General features: G+C 34.1%; 1 protein-coding gene across 19 annotated transcripts in view; it reads right to left on the bottom strand.

Moving 5' to 3' along the window:
* Nucleotides 1–22,670, bottom strand: part of tenm4 (teneurin transmembrane protein 4) — a 627,939-nt gene that overhangs the window by 20,531 nt on the left and 584,738 nt on the right. For all 19 annotated transcript variants that reach the window (XM_039744302.1, XM_039744300.1, XM_039744305.1 and 16 more), the window contains 2 exons: nt 15,271–15,506; nt 688–984 (listed from right to left, as the gene is read on the bottom strand). In XM_039744302.1, the coding sequence (XP_039600236.1) occupies nt 688–984; nt 15,271–15,506 (533 nt within the window). The remainder of the gene's footprint in view (nt 1–687; nt 985–15,270; nt 15,507–22,670) is intronic.

Below are 22,670 nucleotides of genomic sequence, written 5' to 3'. Positions count from 1 at the left end.
TAATATTTGAATAAAGTACTGTAGCTCCAAGTGATGATAAATAATTTTTTTTATTCTGAACACAATTTCACATAAAACTACATGCACTTTCATGCTATTTGTTATTGCCTTGTGTTTCTTCTTGTTCCCATAGATAGCTTTTTAACAAAGCTACAAGACTAAGTTTGCCAAGTGTCATTCTTCAGATACCGTGATGTTTAAAATTGGCACTCTTTTCTTGTTTTATATAAAATGAAAACTAGACTAAGCTCAGCTAATTGTACCATATTCAAATTTACCTGGTAAAATGTTATTAATGTGGGATGCTTTTGGCCCTTTCATAAATAATAACAAATTAATCACCTACTTAACCATGTTATTACTTCTTTTCATGGTCAAGGACTGTGTGACAATCATTCAATCAGTACTTTGTATACAATACATTATTATAATCCATGCTGAACCCTGTTCCACTATAACAGAATTCAGCATGTATAATTAGTGGGGTTGTTTGACACGTTCAAGGTCCACTGACATTTTTTGTTTCATCTGTATGTATAAACCTTTAGATTGAAACCTAAAGTCTTAGATGGTACACTGTAATGCTTTCTAAATTTATAAAAAATGCAGATCAAAAAGTACAAAATCTCCAAATTAAAATCTCTTGTTTAAAATTTAATTAAAGAACCAAAAAACAAGCAGAAATACCTTTTCTAAGTAGGTGTAGCTCCATGATTTTCCATCTGCAAAGATTTGAGATATGATTCTCCCAGTCTGGTCATATTCCATTCGAACTGACATGGTGCCCCTCTGGATACCGGCAATATAACCCCCAGGGGAATAAGTCACATTGACACCGTTTAGTCTGCTGCTTGGGGACCACAGAGTAGGCCTTCCAGCATGATCGTAATGAATACGAAGAGTGAACTTGCGATGGTCATCATATACCTTCTCCGTTCTGGTAATGCGGTCAAAGTCCAAGGACAACAGGTTTCTGTTATGTACCTGTCAACAATTTCAATGTGATATTTCACCATTTAAAAATTCTTTTATAAACTACAAAATCCTACTGATTATTAGATGAAAAATCTAATTTGTAAATATTTCCACATTATTTTTTCTAAAAGAAAATAAAAAAGTTCCTTTATTTGTGGAATTACTTTCAGATAAATTTAAAATAAATGTGAAAAGCAATATTTGCATCACAAGAATATTTATACATAATAGATTTTACCCTGATAGTATTAGAAATGCTGATTGATTAGTTCAGGTATTAGGTACTGCATAACAAATGTTTATCCATGATGGCTGTTTAGCTTAATAAATAAATAAATACAAAATATGAATCAAAAAAGTAAAAAGGACAGCACAAAAATATTTCTACAATGCACTAGAAATAAAACAAATATGGCACATTGATATGACACTGTCACTTTAAATAACATATTACAAGGACTTTGTTGTGCAGGTGTTTCCCTCTAGTAGCTGCAAACAAAACTACTGACCAAATGCCATTTGTGTTTACTGGTAGAGAATGTTTCCTAAATATAATATCCTGGAGGCTGATACACATCTTAGAAATTCAACAATAATTTGTCAGATGCACCCTTTGGCCTAGGAAAACTGCAGATGCTTTGCATGTAAGCGGAGAAATAACAATATCCACTTGGAAACTACTTACTGTGATACCAATAATTTTTTCAAGCAATGCACCATTTTTTCCTTAGAATCCAAAAATCTTTAGCATTAACAGTGCAAGTCTTTAAGTTATGAGTTTTGCACACATTTGTCACCAGGTACCAAAATTACACTTAAAATTCATTGCTAGTATTTTAAAAAGTGAAAATCAAGGATTAATGCAGTGTACTAACAAAAGATCTGGAACCCCTTATTAATCATTTAGACCCCTGAAAGTTTAAAAATCTTAATTCAGCTGTGTGTGTGGAGGGGGTTCTCTGAAAATTAATTTTTATAAATACAGTATGTCATAAATTAGTCAATGTCTATTGTTGAGCTTAAATAATAATAACTAGGGGGCTTTGCACCCTGATCGCTTTGCTCGCCAACCCCCGTGTTTGGTTTTCTGGATACACACTTTTAAGATTTTTTTTTCTTTGAATTGTTGCTATTTCATTAGTTTCACTTTTATTTCAGAACTTCTGTAAAAACAATATTTGGAATCTTTCGAGTCCCAATATGCTGAATCTTTTAAATGATAAGTTTCTCTGTTTGGAATTTCAGCACAGACAAAGTGATCTACATCATAAGCAGTTAATAACTTTTTTTGCAAAGTAACCAATAAATGCATGTGAGGTAAACCACGTTTTTGAAATTCTCTGGCTTATGTTTACTTACTTCTGACATATCACTTATGTCCATTTATTCAATCTCTATTCGCCTTTTCATTATTTCTCCAAGTAATAATTTCTCTTTTTTTGCGCTAATGTGATGTTTACTTTATTTGTTTTGACACTGTTGTTTTTTGCTGCTTTCATATTCTGTATCTTGCTCTGCATGTGTTTCACGCCTACTTTTTTTTTTTGAGTCTTTTGAATTCCAGTTTTCATTATCTCTAACCTTTTCTGCATGTGTTTGGCCCCCTTCTTTTTTAACCTGTTTATGATGTTTTACTTTGTTTTCTACTCTGTCTTTTATTTCTGATCTTGCTTTGTCCTGCTTTTTTTTCAATGACACCTGGTCCATGGTGATTATTTTCCCTTTTTCAAGTAATAATTTCCATTTGTTTGCGCTACTGCGATCTTTACTTTCTTTTTTTTATACTTTGTAATTTTCCTATACATATTCTTTAACTTTCTCCACATGTGTATCATGCCAACGTTTTTTTTGAGCTTTTTTAATTCCACTGCTTTCATAATCTCTAACCTGCTCTGCATGTGTATAGTGGCAATGTTTGTGTATGCCTATTCTACTTTGTCTTTTACTCTGTCTTTTAATTCTGAGCCTGATTGGACGTGCTTTGTTTCACTTCAACTTGTTCCGTGCTGATAATTACTTTCCTTATTTTCTGAATTTGCACCTAGATTGTTCTTTTTCTTTTTTGCTCTTTTTTCTCTCCAACGCTTTTGAGTCTCTTTTCTCCACGCTGCTTTCTTCTTCGCTTAGTTGTCAACGTTTCATTAATAATGTACTAGCAAAATACCTGCGCTTCGCAGCGGAGAAGTAGTGTGCTAAAGAAGTAATGAAAAATAAAAGGAAACATATATATATATATATCACACACACATATACATATATATATACGCATATACACACACATACATACATATATATACACATATACACATATCTACATATATACACACATACATATATATATATATGTATATGTATATATATATATATATATCTTTTGGAGTGCAAGCAGCTGTTGCTGGGGGTGCCAGAATCCATTGAGGAAGAAAAATGAAAAACATTTCTACAAAATCTTAATTTACCTATCCATTCCTAAATAATTAAATAGGCAAGCTATTTCGTATCAGTGCAATACACTGCTTGTTAAAACGGATGACTCCTGCTCTTACGTGCACTTAGTGCTGCATGGGTATTATGAAGTATCGTATCTGTCCAAGTCCTATTTAAATTTTAAATATAAGTAATTTTTATTCAGTTGACAGAAATATGTTTGGTAGGTCTTACTTTTTTACCGTTCATTTAATAATGGCTAGTCGCGAAAATATTAGAAAATGGAAGGAGGATTACACTGAGTAAGGCTTTACCAAAACAATTATTGATGGCGAATAAAGTATCCATTATTCGTAAAGCTTCAATTGGTGATCTGTTTTAATGCGTTAACCTCATATTTTTTCATACTTCTTCTCAAACCAAGGGGGTGCGAGGGTAAAATGAATCGGGAAGTGCTGATATATATATATATTGAATATATTGAAATTGTTTTATTGTCAAATAATGCAAACAGTACCCAGCATTTGTTTCGCCCTAATTCTGGGCTCATCAGGCGTACACACTCACTGCACACCCTCTCGGGAATCGAACCTCGGACATCAGCGCTAGAGGCAAAGCCTCTCGTGTTGCGCCACGGAGTGTGGTTCGTTTATTTGACAGTATGTAGATCGGGAGATATTTATTGAATAGACAAACCGGGGTGAACAAGTTCCTTTCTACTGCAGCCACAGCACACATAAAAACATCAATTATAACTCATAAACTTGCAATATTATTTATGAAAATCACAACATTTTACTCACCAAAAATTTGGATTATTTGTAAACAAAATCCATCCTCCTCTCTTTCCTCAAAAAACAATTCAATTACTCTGTCGTACGGATTATCCGTGCGCTTCAGTTCCATCAAAACGTCCCTTTCTATCGCATCGAAGCTAATGCTGAAAGGCGAACCCGCCCTATGGTATTTCTGGCATAAGTTTAAATTCGCTTTAGGGCTGAAAATGTCTGCTCGACAGAAGCAGTGTACACGGGAATGCTCACCACCAAATATACCAATGTGAACAGCTGCCCCATGCTCTCATTCAGATTTTTCTGATGAAGGAAGTCAAGGAGATCAGTGGGAGATTTTCCTACAAAATCATCCATGGCATACATTACAGTCAGTTCTGTTTTTAGCCGAGACAGATCAAAAAGCGCTCCGTGGCTCTTGTGTTAAACTGGAGAAGGCTGCATGCGTGAAATTTTTCTTGTATTCCCGAGGCTCGAGGAGCATTACAAACATGAGGTTTTCGTGGTCTTGAAATCTGGTCTGTGTCTGGCAAATAATATTGTCCAGAATCCTGCCATGAAGTTGGCCGTAGTACACGCGACGATCTTTCACTCGGAGCGTTTGCGGTGCGTTCAGTGGCATCGTATCGGCCTCTATCCAATCAATGGGTCTGAATACGGTGACGTTGCCGTACGCCTGCTAGAGGGCCCTACTGACACCAACTCAAAATCTGATTGGTTGAAGCAACAGGTTAATCGACATTTATTCTGTGTTAGAGTGCCCGCACAACGGATTGTGAAAGACTCTCTGTCTGGCAACAAATGATGGCTGAAATGTGATTGGTTAAATGCTTTAATATGAAACTCCGCCTCCCACGGCTATTGAGCTGCAGTCTATTACAGTATATGGGTGAAAATACGTTCCAGTTATGACCATTACGCGTAGAATTTCGAAATTAAACCTGCCGAACTTTTGTAAGTAAGCTGTAAGGAATGAGCCTGCCAAATTTCAGCCTTCTACCTACACGGGAAGTTGGTGAATTAGTGATGCGTGAGTGAGTGAGTGAGTGAGTGAGTGAGTGAGTGAGTGAGTGAGTGAGTGAGTGAGTCAGTCAGTCAGTCAGTGAGGGCTTTGACTTTTATTAGTATAGATTGTCCTTATATGCTTTATATGTGCTGAGACCCTGGATCTGTGTGTGCACAAAGCCTTAGTTTACAGGACTGAGTGTTTTGCTGCTCGTGGCCTTATTTGATATTGATTGTAAGTGCGGCATGTCTTGCAAGAATCTCATGTTCTATGTCATCGCGCGACGGTCCTGGGTGAACCTCTTGGCACAATGTCTCATGTTTAAGGTCCCCGCGAAACGCTCCGTGGCCATTCATTTTCGTCTGCCAGGTTTTTTAAGTGTCTTCTGTGATCTTAACGTGAAGATCATGTTTCGTATCCCTACTGTTTCTTTTTTTTGATAATAGAGAGATAAGCAGGAGAACATTGTAGAAGTTAGCACTTCCCCATATCTAACTAAAGCTGATGAGTGAGCTGGTGATCGCTACAACCATGACAGCACAGTGGAGTACAACAGTATGATGCAAGCCGAGTCTTAATCCAAGTTTGTATTTCTTGTTTTGGAGATATTTTTGATGACCTTCACAATGGGAGAGTGTAGAAATCAATGTCAGATGATGGTGTTGCTGTTTATTATTGTTCTGGAAAATTGGTTATTGGGATGAACCATTATTCATTGTGTTTTTCAGTTCTTCCTCTCAGTGCGAGCTAAAATATGCTCAAATATGAATTCAAACAAAGGTAATTGCCACAGTAGGTTGTCTCCTTTTATTTCAGCTTCCTTTACACTCAAAATGGCTTGATTCTTCCTTCCATGCTCTTAAGAAATGAGAGCTGCAGCACTGGTCTGTGGCAGGGTGATTCTGTAGCAAATTAGTTCACAGTATTCAATTACATTATACTATATACTGAAATAGTCATTTTAATGTTTAGTGTCCATGTGTTATGAAAACTGACTGTTCAGTTTAATTCTCAATAAGGAAGAGGCATTTGGATGGAAATGTGAGCTTGCAGTAAGGTATAAGTATTAGTGTTTAGTGTGTTAATTCCTTTATTATTTTTCATTTTTTTTGGATTACAGCGTCTTCATACACAGTATATTTAATTGCATAAAATTATTAAATTGATTTAGACAGCAACTGGGTTTTAAACCAAAAAGTTGCAGGAACTGTGTGGCAAATGCACCAACTACTGTTTTGCCTCTGATATTTATGTAGCCCTGGATGTATTATTCCTTCATGTACAATCAAAGAAACCGCTGCCAGAAATCTAATTGTGGACCTATTATAGAGGTTTAATAGGAGAATAACAAGATCTGATTCAGGGTCAAAGAAATGAGCATTCACTCAATCATTTGCATGTATAAATGACATTCTTACCCCAAGTGAATTCTGTTTATTGCCCTGATTGACTGATTTGTTACATCGTTTTGCCAATGATGAGGTTAAAATGTAAACTTACATATTTGCCAATGATGAGGCTAAAAGGTAAACTAACATTTTTATCATTGCACTTTGATGGCCCAAATTTGTTAATGTTGAAATAACATTTGCCTGCATTTTTTATTAAATGTGCATCTTATAGTTAATTCTACTGATTGACACACCGTTCACCAGGTATTTTGCACATCTAAAAGAATATAACTCCAGCAACGCATGATGGTAGCACTGCTACTACAGACAATAAATGTTATGCTACAGTTGCAAGGTAAGTGTCTGCTTTATGTTTCTTATGTTAGGCCACTGCAGATTGAAAAGAATCTGGTTGTGTGAAGCATGTTGCTTGGGTAAATCAGTTATTTATTTAAAACTGTCCCTTATATCCCACGACCTATAATCTATTATTGATGTTGTCACTTTTAGCCAGCTGTTACAGAAATTAATCTGTAGCACTGATAGAGCAATTACAAAACACTATGTTCCAAAGCAGAGATGGAAACATCAAAAGGAGTTTAAATTTTTAATCACTGTATGCAATAATTGCAACACCAAGCAGTATTAGTTGGGAGGTGTACAAATTCAGAAAAGACTCTAAAAAATAGATTTTTTTAACACCATTTTAAATGCTTATATTTTTCAGTGTATGCTGAGTGCAGAAAGTGAAAAATGCTTCAGTCTTTAGGAATTCATCCCCTGCAGCTTCCTCACTAATCTATCTTGAATTATTGTTAAGACAACAGCATTTATCAAAGTGCAGAATTAAACAAAATAGAATTTGTGAGGCTTCAGAGGTACACGTACATTTAAATGAATGAAAATTTCAAATGAATTCCTAAAATTGAGTGAAAAGTGAAGAATAAGAAGAAGTCAAAGAAACATCTGTTGTATGCTTTTTTTAAAAAACACTTTTTCAATTGTAGAAATGCAGACAGGTGAAGAACTGATAGACCAAGATCAGACAGAATATATGTGTAATTTATCACATGCAAATATTGTAATTGTAAGCCACAAAATGTACTAACTTCTTCAATATCATCTCAACTTCCAGTGGTCATCTTCTTAAAATAACACAAAATGCAACAAGAATTATGTGGATAAAGTGTGGATAATTAACTCACTATGGTCATTCAGGACAATGCGACATGATGACAGATCCCAAGACACATGTCATTTTACAAATGCCATACACTGTGCTTTTAATCCCTGAAAAGCTGTGAATCTTTCAGTTTTGCATGCCAAAAATAAATTATTTTTGAGACTTACTGAATCTTTACAAATGTTTAGCACCACCACAATTAACTATCTTATATTAAATCCTTAAGGGTTTTAAAATATCACTTACGAAGCATAAGCCACTTTCTAACGGCAAGCCTGCTGATCACCTGGTATACTGTATATTTAAAAAAACCCACTTGCAGCTGATGAGTGTGAGAAAAGTAAAATCATCCCTGTAAAAAGACACCGAGATAACGGGAGGGGAACAGATCACTGTATTTCAGATCTGACATCAGTGGACACTGACTGACTTAATACAGAGTTGACCGTCAGTGAATATTAACTGCTAGGCAGGTGCACATACAATACATTTCCTCATCTGTAATGAATTCAGTTGCATTGGTTAAGATGCAGAATCTAAAGTGTGATTTCCTAACTTTGGCCAATTAAAGGACAAAACAATACAAACGTCTGAGGCTAGAAACATAGGGCGCAACCTGTGGGAGTGCCCTTAGTCATTGATATGTTTACAAATGGAACTTCAGAGGCTCTTTAATTAAAACAATGTCCCAAGAAGGTAAGAGTAAGTGGATTACTCACAGCCACATATTATTCAAGATGAGCTCTGTTGTGTGCCTTCAAGGCAGTACACATGTGGGCATTGCAGTTGGCTCATGCTGTCTAAATGAAAGAAAGGCACAAAGGTGGAACCAGATTTTAAGTAGCAAAAAAGTGATCCTAGCTAGTGGAGAAAAATGAAGAATTATGGGTCATCGAATGTCTGTCAACTGTCAAGCAAAAAATATCGATTCACCCAATATAAATGTATCTGAATGGTGAGAAAATAGATAAGGACATCTGAAGGCACATAGTGAGATACATTTTTGGAGTCAGATATAAGAAACTACAGTATTTTTAATTATTTCAGATAGCTTGGCACAATTAAGAAAGCATTCATTATCAGAAAATCAAGAATTATAGACTTACAATAAAAAACATTTTTTTTTAATAATGTTACCACTACAGAATTTATTTATGGATTCACAGAACAAGTTCAGTAAAGTAGAACATATTGCATATAGTTTGACAAATGAGAGAAATCATTCAGTCCATAAAGGTTGTTTGGTTAGCTAAAAGCAAATTGTCCCATAATTGCATCCGTTTTATTTTTTAGCTGCTACTAAATGTCTAACTAGTATCTAGGAAAAAGGGAAACCTAATCAAGTTCGGAAGGAATGGAACATTTACCAAAGAAATATAACTAATATAATTATCTTTAGCCTTTTTATGAGTGTTTGCTCTAAATATTGTTTTACCGCATGCAGTGTGTGTTTTAATGTGCAACTCTGTTGAAGGCAGCCCTGTGCAGAAGGCAAGTGCTGAAAATATTTTTTCTCCTGTGATTAAAGTACATCTTGCAAATACAACAGATCTGACACCTGCATGGTTTGGTACATGTAATGAATTTGTTTGTCAGTGCCCAACATCTATTTTGTCAAAAAGTTAAATACTCATGTTATAAAAATTACAATATATGGCAAATTTATTATTGTTTGTGTAGTGAATTAACCTTGTTGGTAATGTTCTTTAATTCAAAATATTTTACAACATATTTTTCTGTCAGGTATATTTTTGCTACGTGAATAATAACGTGCAACTTACAGAATCATTAATCTGCACATTCAATTTAAGAAAAGCAAATATACTGAACAGTGCTAAAGTTTGCATCTATATGCATTTAATAGTTAAATCTCTATATTGTGTGTGGTTTCCATAAATATTGATAATTGTACATTTTTGACCTGTTCACATTTCAACTTCTTTTTAACCAACTCATGTTTTTTCTTTATCTAAAACTTTTCTCAATAAAATACATAATGTGGTATTAAAACATGGCATATGCAAATAGGCTTTTGTCATAGAAGTACTCACTACTCTTTATCTCAAATTAGACAGGATCCTTTTCCTTTATGCAATGTTTCATCAATATCACGGAATGTAAAAGCTGTCACTGAAGAATTTCCTGAGCAAGTAAGAGCTTATGACTGAAGATCAATTACAAGATAGTACCAATACATACATTTATTTAAACAGTATTACATACGATTTAAGCAAGATCTGGTATTTCATCAGCTATCCCTTTGCATCTGTAAACTGACAGTTAAATTTCAAAAATCACACGCATCACTATTGCTGACCTTCAGGACAATGTACAAGAGTTTCAAAATGGATAATTTTTGTATGACTTTCAATTAGATAAAACAGACTTTCAATTACAATTAGATAAAACAATCAGTTATTCCAAAGATTTGAACAAACAGTCTATAACATGTGCATTAAGTGATACTGTTGTGGTGACTGATACAAACCCTTACACTTCAGTATATGGATATAGATCTGTAATATGGATCAGAATATCCCAGATTGAAAATAGATTTGTTAAACTTACATTGACAAAAGTTTACATTTACAATTTTGTATCTATGATATTCCACTTATTCTGGTAGGGAAGAGGTTAACTCAGCCATGTTTCAAGGTCACCCAGGAAGGCCGCATATTTCTTTGACTCTAGCCATTATCCTGGCCCCTGAACTAATTGCACCCTAGGGGGTATTACATATTAAAGTGCATTAGTAGCTTTCAATTTAAAGATGAGAAGGGTGTTAAATGAACATCCTAACAGACAACCAACGACAGACAAGCTGGCACCTCAGACTACATCCTAGCCAGCATTCACACATTAGAAATTTGGAAAGGTTTGCATTTCTCAAGAAAGGCATGGAATACACTGGACTGTGTTGGTTACATAAAATGAAATCTTTAAAATTCATTATTTATTTGGGTAATTTAACAAAGGATTTTTATAGTCTAACATTAGATCTATGTAAAAGACTACTTTCAATAGCAGAAAAATTACTCTGCATGTATTTTTTTGTTATTTGCAATGGCCTCATAGATCAAGTGAATACAGTTTTGGGTCATATGGTCAATTCAGAGCATTAAATGCACTGACTTACAGAAAAAGCTCTGGATTGCGTTAGCATAATTAAAAACACTAACTTCAAAAATTAGAATCAAATTGCTACATTGTAATTTTCAAGAAGGTCTCTATTGCAAATAGAAAATTGATGATTGAATCTGGGTAATTCAAAGAACAGAACTATAACAAATTCTTTAAAATGAAAAAAAAAAAAACAAACTATTTTGACTGTAAGGAACTATATGAAGTTCCATGAAAGAAGAAAATGTTTGAAGATTTTTGTCACATTCAACTTTCAATTAGTGGCCAAAGCTGAATTTCAATTAAATTATTTATGTTTATTGTTTTTTCTGTTTCAACACTCAAGTAAAATAATTCAAACAGAGGGTAACATGTGTCGTATATCTAAGATGTCTAGCCATGATGTGCTAAAGAATTGTCATTAATCTCTTCAAAATGGATGGTATCTGGCTCTTTCCTTATTTTTGTTTATGAAGATACTACATAAGTTGCTTCAGTTATAAAATTTAAGCAGCACCCTATATTTTTGCAAATTACAAGAACCAAAATAAGTATGTACAACTGATTATGCTTTTTGTGCACCACAATAAACAGATCAAGCTTAAATCATAAAAGATTCCTAATATGAGGATAGCTAGAATGAAAAGCGTCACACAATAAAAGCTGTCAGGAATTAAGTCGCACCACTTGGTTCATATACAGTACATGGGCAACTTGAAATATAATTACAAACTTAGCTTGGATGCGAAGTTCTTTATTCTGTGTATTTTTCACTAAATAAAGTGTTTCAAAATATTCTAGAACTACCACTGTCCGTTTTGAAAGTCACATTGCAAAATGTTTCAGGTGCTGACAATATGTCATTAATTAATTTTAGGCATTTTACTATTTTCCTAGTGATGTGATCACATTAACTTTTGGTGTTTCTATGGTCTACATGTGTTTCTATGGTCATCATTCTTTAGTATGGCTGTTTCTATGGATGCTGTCCTTTTGGAGTTTTTAGCCTCTATTTCTATAAATGAGACATTATAATTTCCATGACATAGATACATAGATAGCAGCATGCATTGAAAAATTTAAACTTTGCATGAAGACTCACCCTGGTGATCTGTAGTTTAATCTCAGTCTCTTTAACTAATGTGTGTGAAGTATCTATAGGGATGATAGAACTGCAGTTGCTTTAGAGGGCATCAGGATTAATAAAGTTAAAAAAAAATATTTTATATACTGTATATATACATATATGGGTCTCATTTACCTTTAGCATGGGCTATGATATAAGTGGGTGGTATGGAGACAAATCAATGTCATGGAATAATAAAAAAATTGTAAATTTTCAGTAGATACCAGATACACTACTGATTAACTATGCACACTGGTGTGCCTCTTATCTGTTGAAATGCCTTGTTGATGCTCTACTAATCAACTACATTCAATAGCAGGTTTACCACCCTCTTGAAAATTAGTCTTGTTTTTGATTGCTTTTTCGTGACACCGCTTTGGCCAAGCAAACACAGTACAAGACATTGCTTCTTTCTGTCCTACTTTCCTGACTTCCTTATCAGGTTGAAAAGTACAGCTCACTGGGTAATATTCTTAAAGTGGTTGGCTCACTTATTACATATAGTTCACATACAGACACGACACAAACACAAAAACAAAAAATCACATTTTGTGTTTCCTTTTGCATTCACATTTTTTGTTGTATTTCTAAAATATTGAAAGTGTTCCACCAATTTTTTTTTACATACAGGTAACACAGTTTTTGTGAAATCCATGTCGGAAGTAGATTTTCATCCAGTATTCTGGATCAGCTTGTACACTGCCCACTCCTATGCTGTAATACTGCTCTGTCACAGGTAGAATTGGCATCACAAGGGCAAGATAAAAATGCATCAGGAAATGTAAATTAAACCAAAACACTAGTAGGGGTCAAATCTGTAAAGACTAACACCCTTGCAACTAAACATACAATGAAAAGATAGTGTTGATCAGCAAATTTGCTACGTCTCCATTTGCTCTTGTTCGTCAAATAATTTACTGATAAATCGGCCGGTTTTGGAGAACTTTTTTCCCCAGTGCCCCATAATTCTTTGCAAGGCTAGTGTGATATCACCCGGAGCTGTAACAGCCAGCATTGGATGGGAACAGCACCCGGATAAATAATTCAGATCACTTGCATTACAGACTCTGTGGGACTTAGTTAATAGTAACACAAATAAGTAAATAATGCAGCTTCTCAAACTTTTATTTTTGGAAACATATACAACATATATAACAAGTCATCTCTGCTTGTCGGCAAATGTGCAGGTTGATCTTTGAGTTCTATGTCAATAAAAGAGAAGGAGGTGCATACACTAAACATGCAGAATTAGCAATGTGAAGATAAACAAATCCTGAAGGAGTCTGATGCTGAAACACAGGAAACTCTATGAAATAATTACAATAATGAAAAATAATGAAAAATTAATTGCTATTTACAAGACATTTCTATCTTTTTGATAGAAGGAAAAGTGCAAAGCATCAGCACATACAGTTTGAAGAGCCTTCAGTGCGACTTCAAAAAAATAGAACGAGCAATCGGCTTCAATCATGACACAACAATTTGTATTTTCTGCCTTTAAAAGACCTACTTATTTTTTCTGACTTTTGACTATGGTTTCAGCATTTATGCTTTGCTTTGACAAAATATATGATTGTGTGTCTCCTGCTACGATCTTTCTACTTTGATCTCATTGAGGTACGGTGACACAGTGGTTGACACTGCTCCTGCACAGCTCACGTCACCTTTTTGGCCACAGTAATTGGTCGACTATAGTTGGTAGATGTTTCCCTATCCCTAAGGGACACTTTAAAGACAATTGCACCGTTATAATCCAGTCAAATCTAATTCAGTTAGTCCTTCTCCATTGATTTCAATGCATTTCTCTGAGTTTGGCGATATTTGCGAACACTTCTGTGATTTCTCTGAACTGGAGTTTGCTCATTACTAGTCAAAAGAAAACACAAGTCAAAAGATTTTAGCCACAATGTCAATCAACTAAAGATTCAAAAAAGGAAAACTCTGTTTAAATAGTCTTACTTCAATGATGTCACAATATGCAACTTTGGGGAAATGTAATATGGCAACAGAAACCCATGCCTTCACAATGGAGTTGCAAAATGTCCATACCCATAATGTAAACAAAACTACATCATGAAATAACAATTAAATAAAACAAGAAGCCTTTAAACAAAATAGGAAAAACAAACAGAAATAATAACATTTCCATACCCTCAGAAAAAAAAATTAAGACATTCAAAATATAAATCCCTAAGGCTTAGGAAAAAAAAAACCAAATCATGACAGATATTAGCTACCATTTGCTGCTATGTTTTTTGGCTCCACTTGTGTTGTTTTCTAGATTAAGTTAGTTTTGGATGAAGGTCTTTAGATATTTGGTTTTTAAACAATAGTTTTGGCATTAGATTTTGAGTTTTTGGCATTTGGTAGTTTATGTTTTTTTATTTCAACCTAATTATTTGTTAGTTTAATTTTTTATATTAATAATTATTTATTGATTTACAGTTTTAATGTTGTTTTTTATTTCTGGGGTTGCTTAGTATCTTTATTTCTTTATTCCCTTTGGATGTTTCTTTTCTGGTAAAGCATTATAACTTCTTAATTACTAAATTATAATTCTTTCTTTGTTTAAGCATTTAATATAATATAGTTGTTTAAATATTAAAGTATTGTTTCCTGGTTTTGACCATATTTTTGGGGCATATCTTAACACTTTGGGAAGCTTAAGGGAAGATCAAGCAAGAGGCTAGCACTTCATCAAACAAACAATCAAAAAAACAATACTTTACAGATCTCTATTCTAGTTTCAACTTTAGTTTTGCTTTGCCATCGTTTTTGGTTTACTTATTGATTGAACATTCAACTTGTTATTATGATGCAGTATATTGATCCTTACTAATGATAATCACAGTTCTCTTGTTCTGTGCTCAAAAGAAAAGCCTTTTTTAAAACACTCAAACCATCCAATTGGTCATGACAAGTGGGATACACTTAGATCAATATGATGAATTTGTTTGTGTACATTCAAATTACTTAGCATAAATCTTAATCTCCTTTTGATCTGTATCACAAAATAAACCTGATTGACTCTGATTTTAAATGTGTGCAAAACAAAGCAGTAGCTATATTATCCTACAACAAAACAGGCTGCAAGTCACAATATCAATGTAGAACAAGGTGATTAAATTCAAGAAAAAATAGAAGAGATGCTTTTTTAAGAGCTTACAATACATTCCTAAACATTTGCTGATAGTAATTTAAAATGAAAGGAATATATAATTTACCTGACATTTGGTATGGTAGCAACTTACCCTAAGTCTGCGTCCAAAAACTGTGACTTGACCTCTTGCTTGTTCTTTACGCTGTCGCCATTCCACTAAGTTCAGTCCATTGTCAATTGGCAAAGTTACATTTCTCTTTCCAACTGTTGGGTTGACTGTGCCAGCTAAAAGGTGAGGTTCTGTATGGAGTGACACTTCCATTCCATTCGCTAAAACCAACTTTAAGGATCCATCCAGTCCAATGTAATAACTGTTGCGAACTTGATCTGTCAAAATAAAGATAGCAGTTAAATTGCTAGGCAGTTAAAAACAAATTATATATTTATGGATTTCACTGCACTGGTGTTGATTCTAACATACTTATCAGGAAGAACTTTGAGAAGTTGATCTAAAAATGTAATTCCTGGCCAAAGACCACTTGGACCCTCTTTTATTTTATCCCTGTGACACCTATGGGAATAGGTGATGCTCTGATTTAAATGCTGAACAGAGCCTACTCCCAACAGAAGAAGGCTAACACTCTGATTTCTTAAGTGCTATTAACATTATCCAGTATGGGGAACGTATATGAAAATTGAAGTAGATGGACCCACAGTATCTTGGATAATGACAAAGAAGAGAAGGAGTGCTGAAAAACTGGATAGAATTTTATTATGTGACGTACGGAGAAACTCCTGAAATTGAAAATTGCTAAGACAAGGCAGCTGGTGATGGTTTCAGGGCATGCCAGAGAGGCTCTGAGATCAGTCACCATCATGGCTAAAAGGTGAGGGGACTGCTTTCCTATACATACCTGGGGTTCATCTGAACAGTAGACTGGACTAAACATATACACGATGTACAAAAATATTCAAATCAGGATCTTCTTTCAGAGAAAGCTCAAGTGACAATCTCTTAGAGGTTTTACTAGTCCAATATTGTTAGTATACCTAACAGTTTATGTTGTGGTTAACTCAGGGGAAGCCAGACACATAAATAAACTGACTAAGAAAACCAGATATACTGTAGGACTGACCTTGGACTGACTGGAGATAGAGGCAGAAAAGAGGATGACGGCAAAATTACAGGCCATCATGAGTAATGCTGCCCATCATCTCTATCATGTACTGTCCACAATTAATCACTTGCTCTTTTCTGCATGGTATAGTAAATGTCACTACGAGTACTGTTTTTTTTTCTTGCAGCCATTAGACAATATAGTCAGTTATAACAGTCTCTTTGGCATAAGAACAATGCTTCTTAAGAGATAGTATGCAGTACATCAAATACACACTGGATATGCTGAGTGTACTGTATAGCTTTGGGTCTTACAGACAGACAGACAGACAGACAGACAGACACATAGATAGATAGATAGATAGATAGATAGATAGATAGATAGATAGATAGATAGATAGATAGATAGATAGATAGATAGATAGAACTTTATTTGACCCCAGGGGGAAATTTGACTTTTTACAGAAGCTCTTTAAATAACTAAATAAATAGAGAGGTAAAGAACTATATACACACATTATGGTCTGAACACACACCAGAAGGACTAAAAAATTTTAAAAAGAAAGAAAACTTCTGACTTGGCAGTCACAGTTATCCATTATACAGGGGTACTGCTGTTGGTATAAAGGGGCCCCCGTGGCATTTCTTGACACACTTCGGCTGAATAATAATTCTTGGCTGAAAGTACTTAGGGTTAGTGTTTTAGTTGGAGTGTGTTCCAAGACCAGTCCAAATTGTCACTGATAGTGACTGTACTTAGTGGTTCTTTGGTGCGGGAAAGTTCTATAATCAGTTTGTAGGTTTTGCTGATATTAAGATGCAGAGAATTGTCTTTGCTCCAAGAAACAACATTTACCACCCGACTCCAATACTCTGTCTCATAGCACTTATCAATACACCCCATAAGTGCAGAATCATGTGAGAATTTCTGCAAGTGACATAACCTGGTGTTAAATTTATAGTTGTGGAGAGAGGACTGTTCCTCGTGGTGCTCCAATGTTGTGCACTGCTTTGTATGTTCTTGTTATGTTTTTGTGCTATACATATGTATAGAGCTTGCACCACTCTGCTCTCAGGAGTTAACAGAGGAGTACTGCATGTTCTACTAACTATTTACTTATCTGTCTACCCATCCATCCATCCATCCATCTATAAATCAATCTATCTACTTATGATGTCTAACTTATTAAAATCAAACATAAAGTATTTATATTTATATATTATTTTTCCGAATCCACATGCAGGTGATGTAGGACATACATCTTATGCAAACACTGATATGATTTGAGTTCAGGCCTAAGTGACCTGCTCAAGATCACCGAGTAAATCAATACTGAGATTTGAACCTGCAGCTTTTCCAGACAGATCCTTAAACACAATGGCACAACAGCACTTACAATTTAAAATATATTAGCACTTAATTTGGTTAAGAACCAATTTTAACAACTTAGGAGATGAGTGGAAGATAAGAAAAAGTAATTTAAAAAATATTAAACAGTTAAAGTGAAGAAAAAAATAGTGCTAAATAAAAAATCAATACCAGTAATTTATCTTTTTACTTAAAAGCTAATACTACAAAATGTGATCAGTATTCCTTTATTTAAAACTTTTGTATGTACTGTCAAGCAAAAAAAAAACTGTAAACATTTGTTTACCCACAAGAGCTCAAACATTCCTTCTGAAAGAAATGTAATTGGAGATGGAGGAATGAAAAATAATAATTGTCTTTACAAAAGAACTTCTATACCAGAGTAAAGCTCAAAAGGTCCTTAAAGCCTCTACAAAATTAAATTTAATGTAATCAATAATTAAATTTCTTTTATATTAGAAATAACTGGATGCCAATAAAAGCAGCTTTTATTTGGCAGTTCTTATTAAAAAGGAAATTAAGTTAACTGCAGCAGAACACAGGCAGATTTAAGTGCTTGTCACCTTAGTAGAGGTCAAATCCACTAAAACAAGGTCAAGACATCTTAGCAAATTGGTATGTGCCTGGAACCAGACTTGAATTATGAAAGGTGTAAAGTGTATTGCTCTTTTTTGCAAAGAGCTCTTTCATCAACCACAGTTGATGAGCCTTCTGTCACAGAAAAAAATAAAAGGATTAAGCTCTTTATAGAAATTACCCTCACTAAGGACTATTGAGAGTTAATGAGCCCTGTGAACGCTAAAAAATTACTTGATTGCAAGGGAAAAGTAACCCATGCTAGAGAAAAGTGTAAAATAAATGATGGGTACCATCATCTTGACAACTAAATTATAATCAAAAAATGAGCAGAAGAAACATCTAAGAATTGTGTGCACTTTAAAACACCTTAGCTGTGAACAAGTAATTAGCCAGGTGACTATCCTGTGTTACTGTTGCTTCAGTTTGTTAGGTGCCGTCTTCTCTCTTGAGTTTTCAGTAATTTTTGACAGAAAAAATAAGTATTATAAACAATTTACAATTTTAAATGTTCTACTTAATGTAGTTTTAGCTTTAGTACTCATTTTGACTGAATATACAATACAGTATTTCAGATATATCAGTTTAATTAATTCAATTCAGTTAAAGTAAAGAAATTAAAAAGCTTTTTTCAGTACATTCTATTAATAGATTTTCAAATATTCAATTTGATAATATTTCTTTCTAAATAGTTGTTTACCTCTTTATCTTTATAATCCTTATTGTATACTTTTTAAACGTATGCAATCTGGATACTGAAATATAACTGAAATGTAACATTGTTAGAGATCTACTTATAACACTCCAAAATTATACCATTCTCCAGAGTACTGGATGTTGCAGCCTTTCCTGAAAAAGTGTCACGCTTTCTCGTTTAAAGCTATTGTGGAAGGTAGGGTAAAAACACAAATTCATCTTCATGTTGTCAACTATTCTTTTCCAGTTGTAAACCATGCATTCTGTTTTATTCTATTCAAGCATACTTATAATGCTTCATGTGTAGGATCAATTCTTTATAACTGATGTATTACAATTTATCTGACCATTAATGAACTCTTAAAAGAACTACATTTTCAGGAAAAATGATTATCAGTTTTCCTCTGCACAGGTCCCTATTTGCTTCAACAGCCTCCCAGACAACATATATAAGTACAGTATATTAAAAATGGAAAACAGTTTTCATGACCAAGAAGGAAAAGGGACAAATTCTTTATTAGCAAAATTTATGTTTTTTTCATGTTGTAATTTGTCCAAAACTCTGTTCTATTTAACATGGTAGCTGGCACTGCTTAGCAGCTCCATGAGACTGGGTTCAAATCCAGACCTGATCACTTACTGTTTGTGAGGAGTTTGAATGTATTTTTCATATTAGTGACTTTAAATTGTCCCTGAGGGAGTAAAGTGTGTGGATTGTGTCTTATGCTTGGTGCTGATTGGGAATTTTATCTCTCTGTGACCTTGAATGGGATTAAATAGTCTATATGTATAGTATATTAAAATTTATGACTGCTACATACATTTTAAAAGATGAATAAGTTATGTATATGCTATTCTGTATGTGTTCTAAAAACTGTTAGAATAGGTAAATATTCTAAATGAGAATGTAACTTTAAATTCAAGAACTAAACACTCCACTCACAGTGATCTCTCAGTTTAGGAATGAATGCAATATAATCATATTATTACACTCAGCAGAGCTTTAAGCATAAAGTTTATTCTGACGTCCTAATGTTAGGCTGGGTGCTATTTATTTTGTGATATCATGTACTTTTTTGTTCATCTGAGGGTTTTTTTTTGTTCAGATGCTAAAGATGCACAACTTTAAGATGAACTGGAATCCTTGAATTGACACAGTTTTACTGCATGTTTTTGTTTATGTGTGAGTATGGTCTGCGATGGATAGACTTCCAGTACAAGGTTGCTTCCAACTTCCTTTCTCAAGTACAAATATACAGTACATGACACGAAAATAATTGCCTTCAAAGGAAACACAGACAAACTCTTCACTCTCTGATATTATTAATATTAGCATTCTTGGACATTAGATATGCTATATTGAGTATAGAGCTTATCACTGTCATTCAGAGATCTGGCTTACTTTAAAAAAATAATTAATACTAAAGGGAAAAAAGCAGACCTTGAAACAGGCAACACAACTGTTATAGGTGGTCACTGTTAGAGCAGAATTTTAAAATCATAACAAACAATACCAAAGAAAATTTATATAATATATATTCATTTTTTTTTCATTTGAAGTCTTAACACACATGGGTGCAAACTACAACATAAACATTTTGCTAAGAAGAATATTCACTGTATCAGAATCATTTGTAATATAGCTAGCTTACTCCAAAATGTCATCCAGATATATTTTTAAAAGCTACTTTTATGTAAGGGTCAAATAATATGGTAATTGGGTGGCTTATGTTGGAACTGTTTGTTGGACATCAGTGACTCCAGCGAATGTTATAATGTAAAGTTGTAAATGTCACAGTGAGAAAGAAACAAAAACAAGACAGCTAAAGCACAGATAATATTGGCAAAATGCTTGCATGATTATATTCTATTTAAGAGATTTAAATTACACTGTCCTCTATCAAGATATTTATGTGGTAAAATTAAGCACTGTGTATGCTGCTGACTGAGACTTCTAACTTTTCTGTTTTAGTTATTACTATACATGGTTACTTAAAATGTTTTAATTTACTTGAGACAGTACTGATCCTGTGCATTTTTTCATAGTACACAAAAACTTAATGGGGAAAAAATATATAAATAATTAAAAAATGAATTAATAATACATTTTCTCACAGCATTAACATGTTTACAAATTCTAGGATGCTAGTTTCACCCACCTTCAAAATAGGGGTTTTGTTCAGTTATGCTTCATCAGACTTCTTACTTGAATGGTGCACAACTCCTGAATGCTTCTTTTATTATAGAGAGAATTTTTATACATATTCACAAAACTGGCACTATTTGGTGGAATTCAAAATGGGAAAGAAATATTGTTCAGTGTACAGCTCACTATTTTTAAATATTTGAAATTTAGGAAAAATATTTTTGCTCAGGGGTGGTACGGTGGTGCAGTGGGTAGCGCTGCTGCCTCACAGTTAAGAGACTCAGGTTCACTTCCTGGGTGCTCCTGGCATGGAGTTTGCATGTTCTCCCCATGTCTGCGTGGGTTTCCTCCCACAGTCAAAAGACATGCAGGTTAGGTGCATTGGCAAAATTGTCCCTAGTGTGTGCTTTGTGTGTGTGTTTGTGTGTGCGCACCCTTCGGTGAGCTGGCACCCTGCCCAGGGTTTGTTACCTGCCTTGCGCTCTGTGTTGGCTGGGTTTGGCTCCAGCAGACCCTCATGACCCTGTAGTTAGGATATAGAGGGTTGGATAATTGATGGATGGATATTTTTGCTCAAATGTATGGTAAAGAAATCTTTTGCTTCATTCTAATGATTATTTATTTCACTGGCTACATGGTTTCTGTATCTTTTTTACATAAAACAACCCCTTTCAGCAGCTTTACATTTACCAGTCCTGCAAACCTTTTAAGTTGGAATAAAAATGACATTTGTATTATACATGTATCGTTGCTATTAAATATGCAAAAGTAAGTATTATCTACAAATAAAGCAAAATACTATTTCCTCACAAGTGGGTAAGCAGACATATTCTTTTGGCAGAAATAAATATGGCAAATGTAAGTAATGTGACAATTATAATTCATTCATTCATTTTCAGATTCCAATTTTTTTACAATTGAGGTGTGCCTAATTGGACACTGTATACCAGCAGCAACAGGTACTAAAGTATGAATCTGAATGGAATGGCAACTACAAAAGCCCTAAAGAAATCTTAAGATGGTTTTCCTCTAGTTTTCTAATTAAGAAGCATTCATGTTAACACATTTATTTAAAAAAAAAAAAGTGAGACAGCAAGGCTATATTACTCAAATGCTGTTGCAACTGCAAATATACCTTCCTTGAGGGATTTTACACAGAGCATACAATAATTAAGGGGTAAAGTCATGAAGAAATTTGAGAAAAACTGACCGAGATTTTAACAGCTTCCTGAGGTCACGTAAAAAATATAATGTATTAATCTGTATAGTATCTAACTCAAGATAAAAAATGTATTTGGCTACGGACAAACTCTTCCCATCAGCAGGTTGGACAGCCCACATTCAGCAAGATGACACTATAGTACAGTATATAAGTAAATGGTAGTAGTTATAAGTCCTAAAACTGTTTCTCTTGTGTACATGCCACTACTACAAAAGGACTAAAACTCCAAAGAAGAATAGACTTTAAATGATTTTCAAGCTAATAGCTACAGACTGCTTCTGTCATTGTGAGTCATAATATAATAAATGTGAATGCTTTTAATATACAAATAACTGGACATTCTCTATGTCATATTTATTTTAAATCTAAGCTTGTCTGTTACTGCTAACCTAACTGGTAAAATATCACTATTCTCAGATACAGCA

Source organism: Polypterus senegalus, chromosome 2 (genome assembly GCF_016835505.1).
Source record: "Polypterus senegalus isolate Bchr_013 chromosome 2, ASM1683550v1, whole genome shotgun sequence".
Taxonomy (NCBI): domain Eukaryota; kingdom Metazoa; phylum Chordata; class Cladistia; order Polypteriformes; family Polypteridae; genus Polypterus; species Polypterus senegalus.
This window is presented reverse-complemented; position numbering and strand designations above follow the sequence as displayed.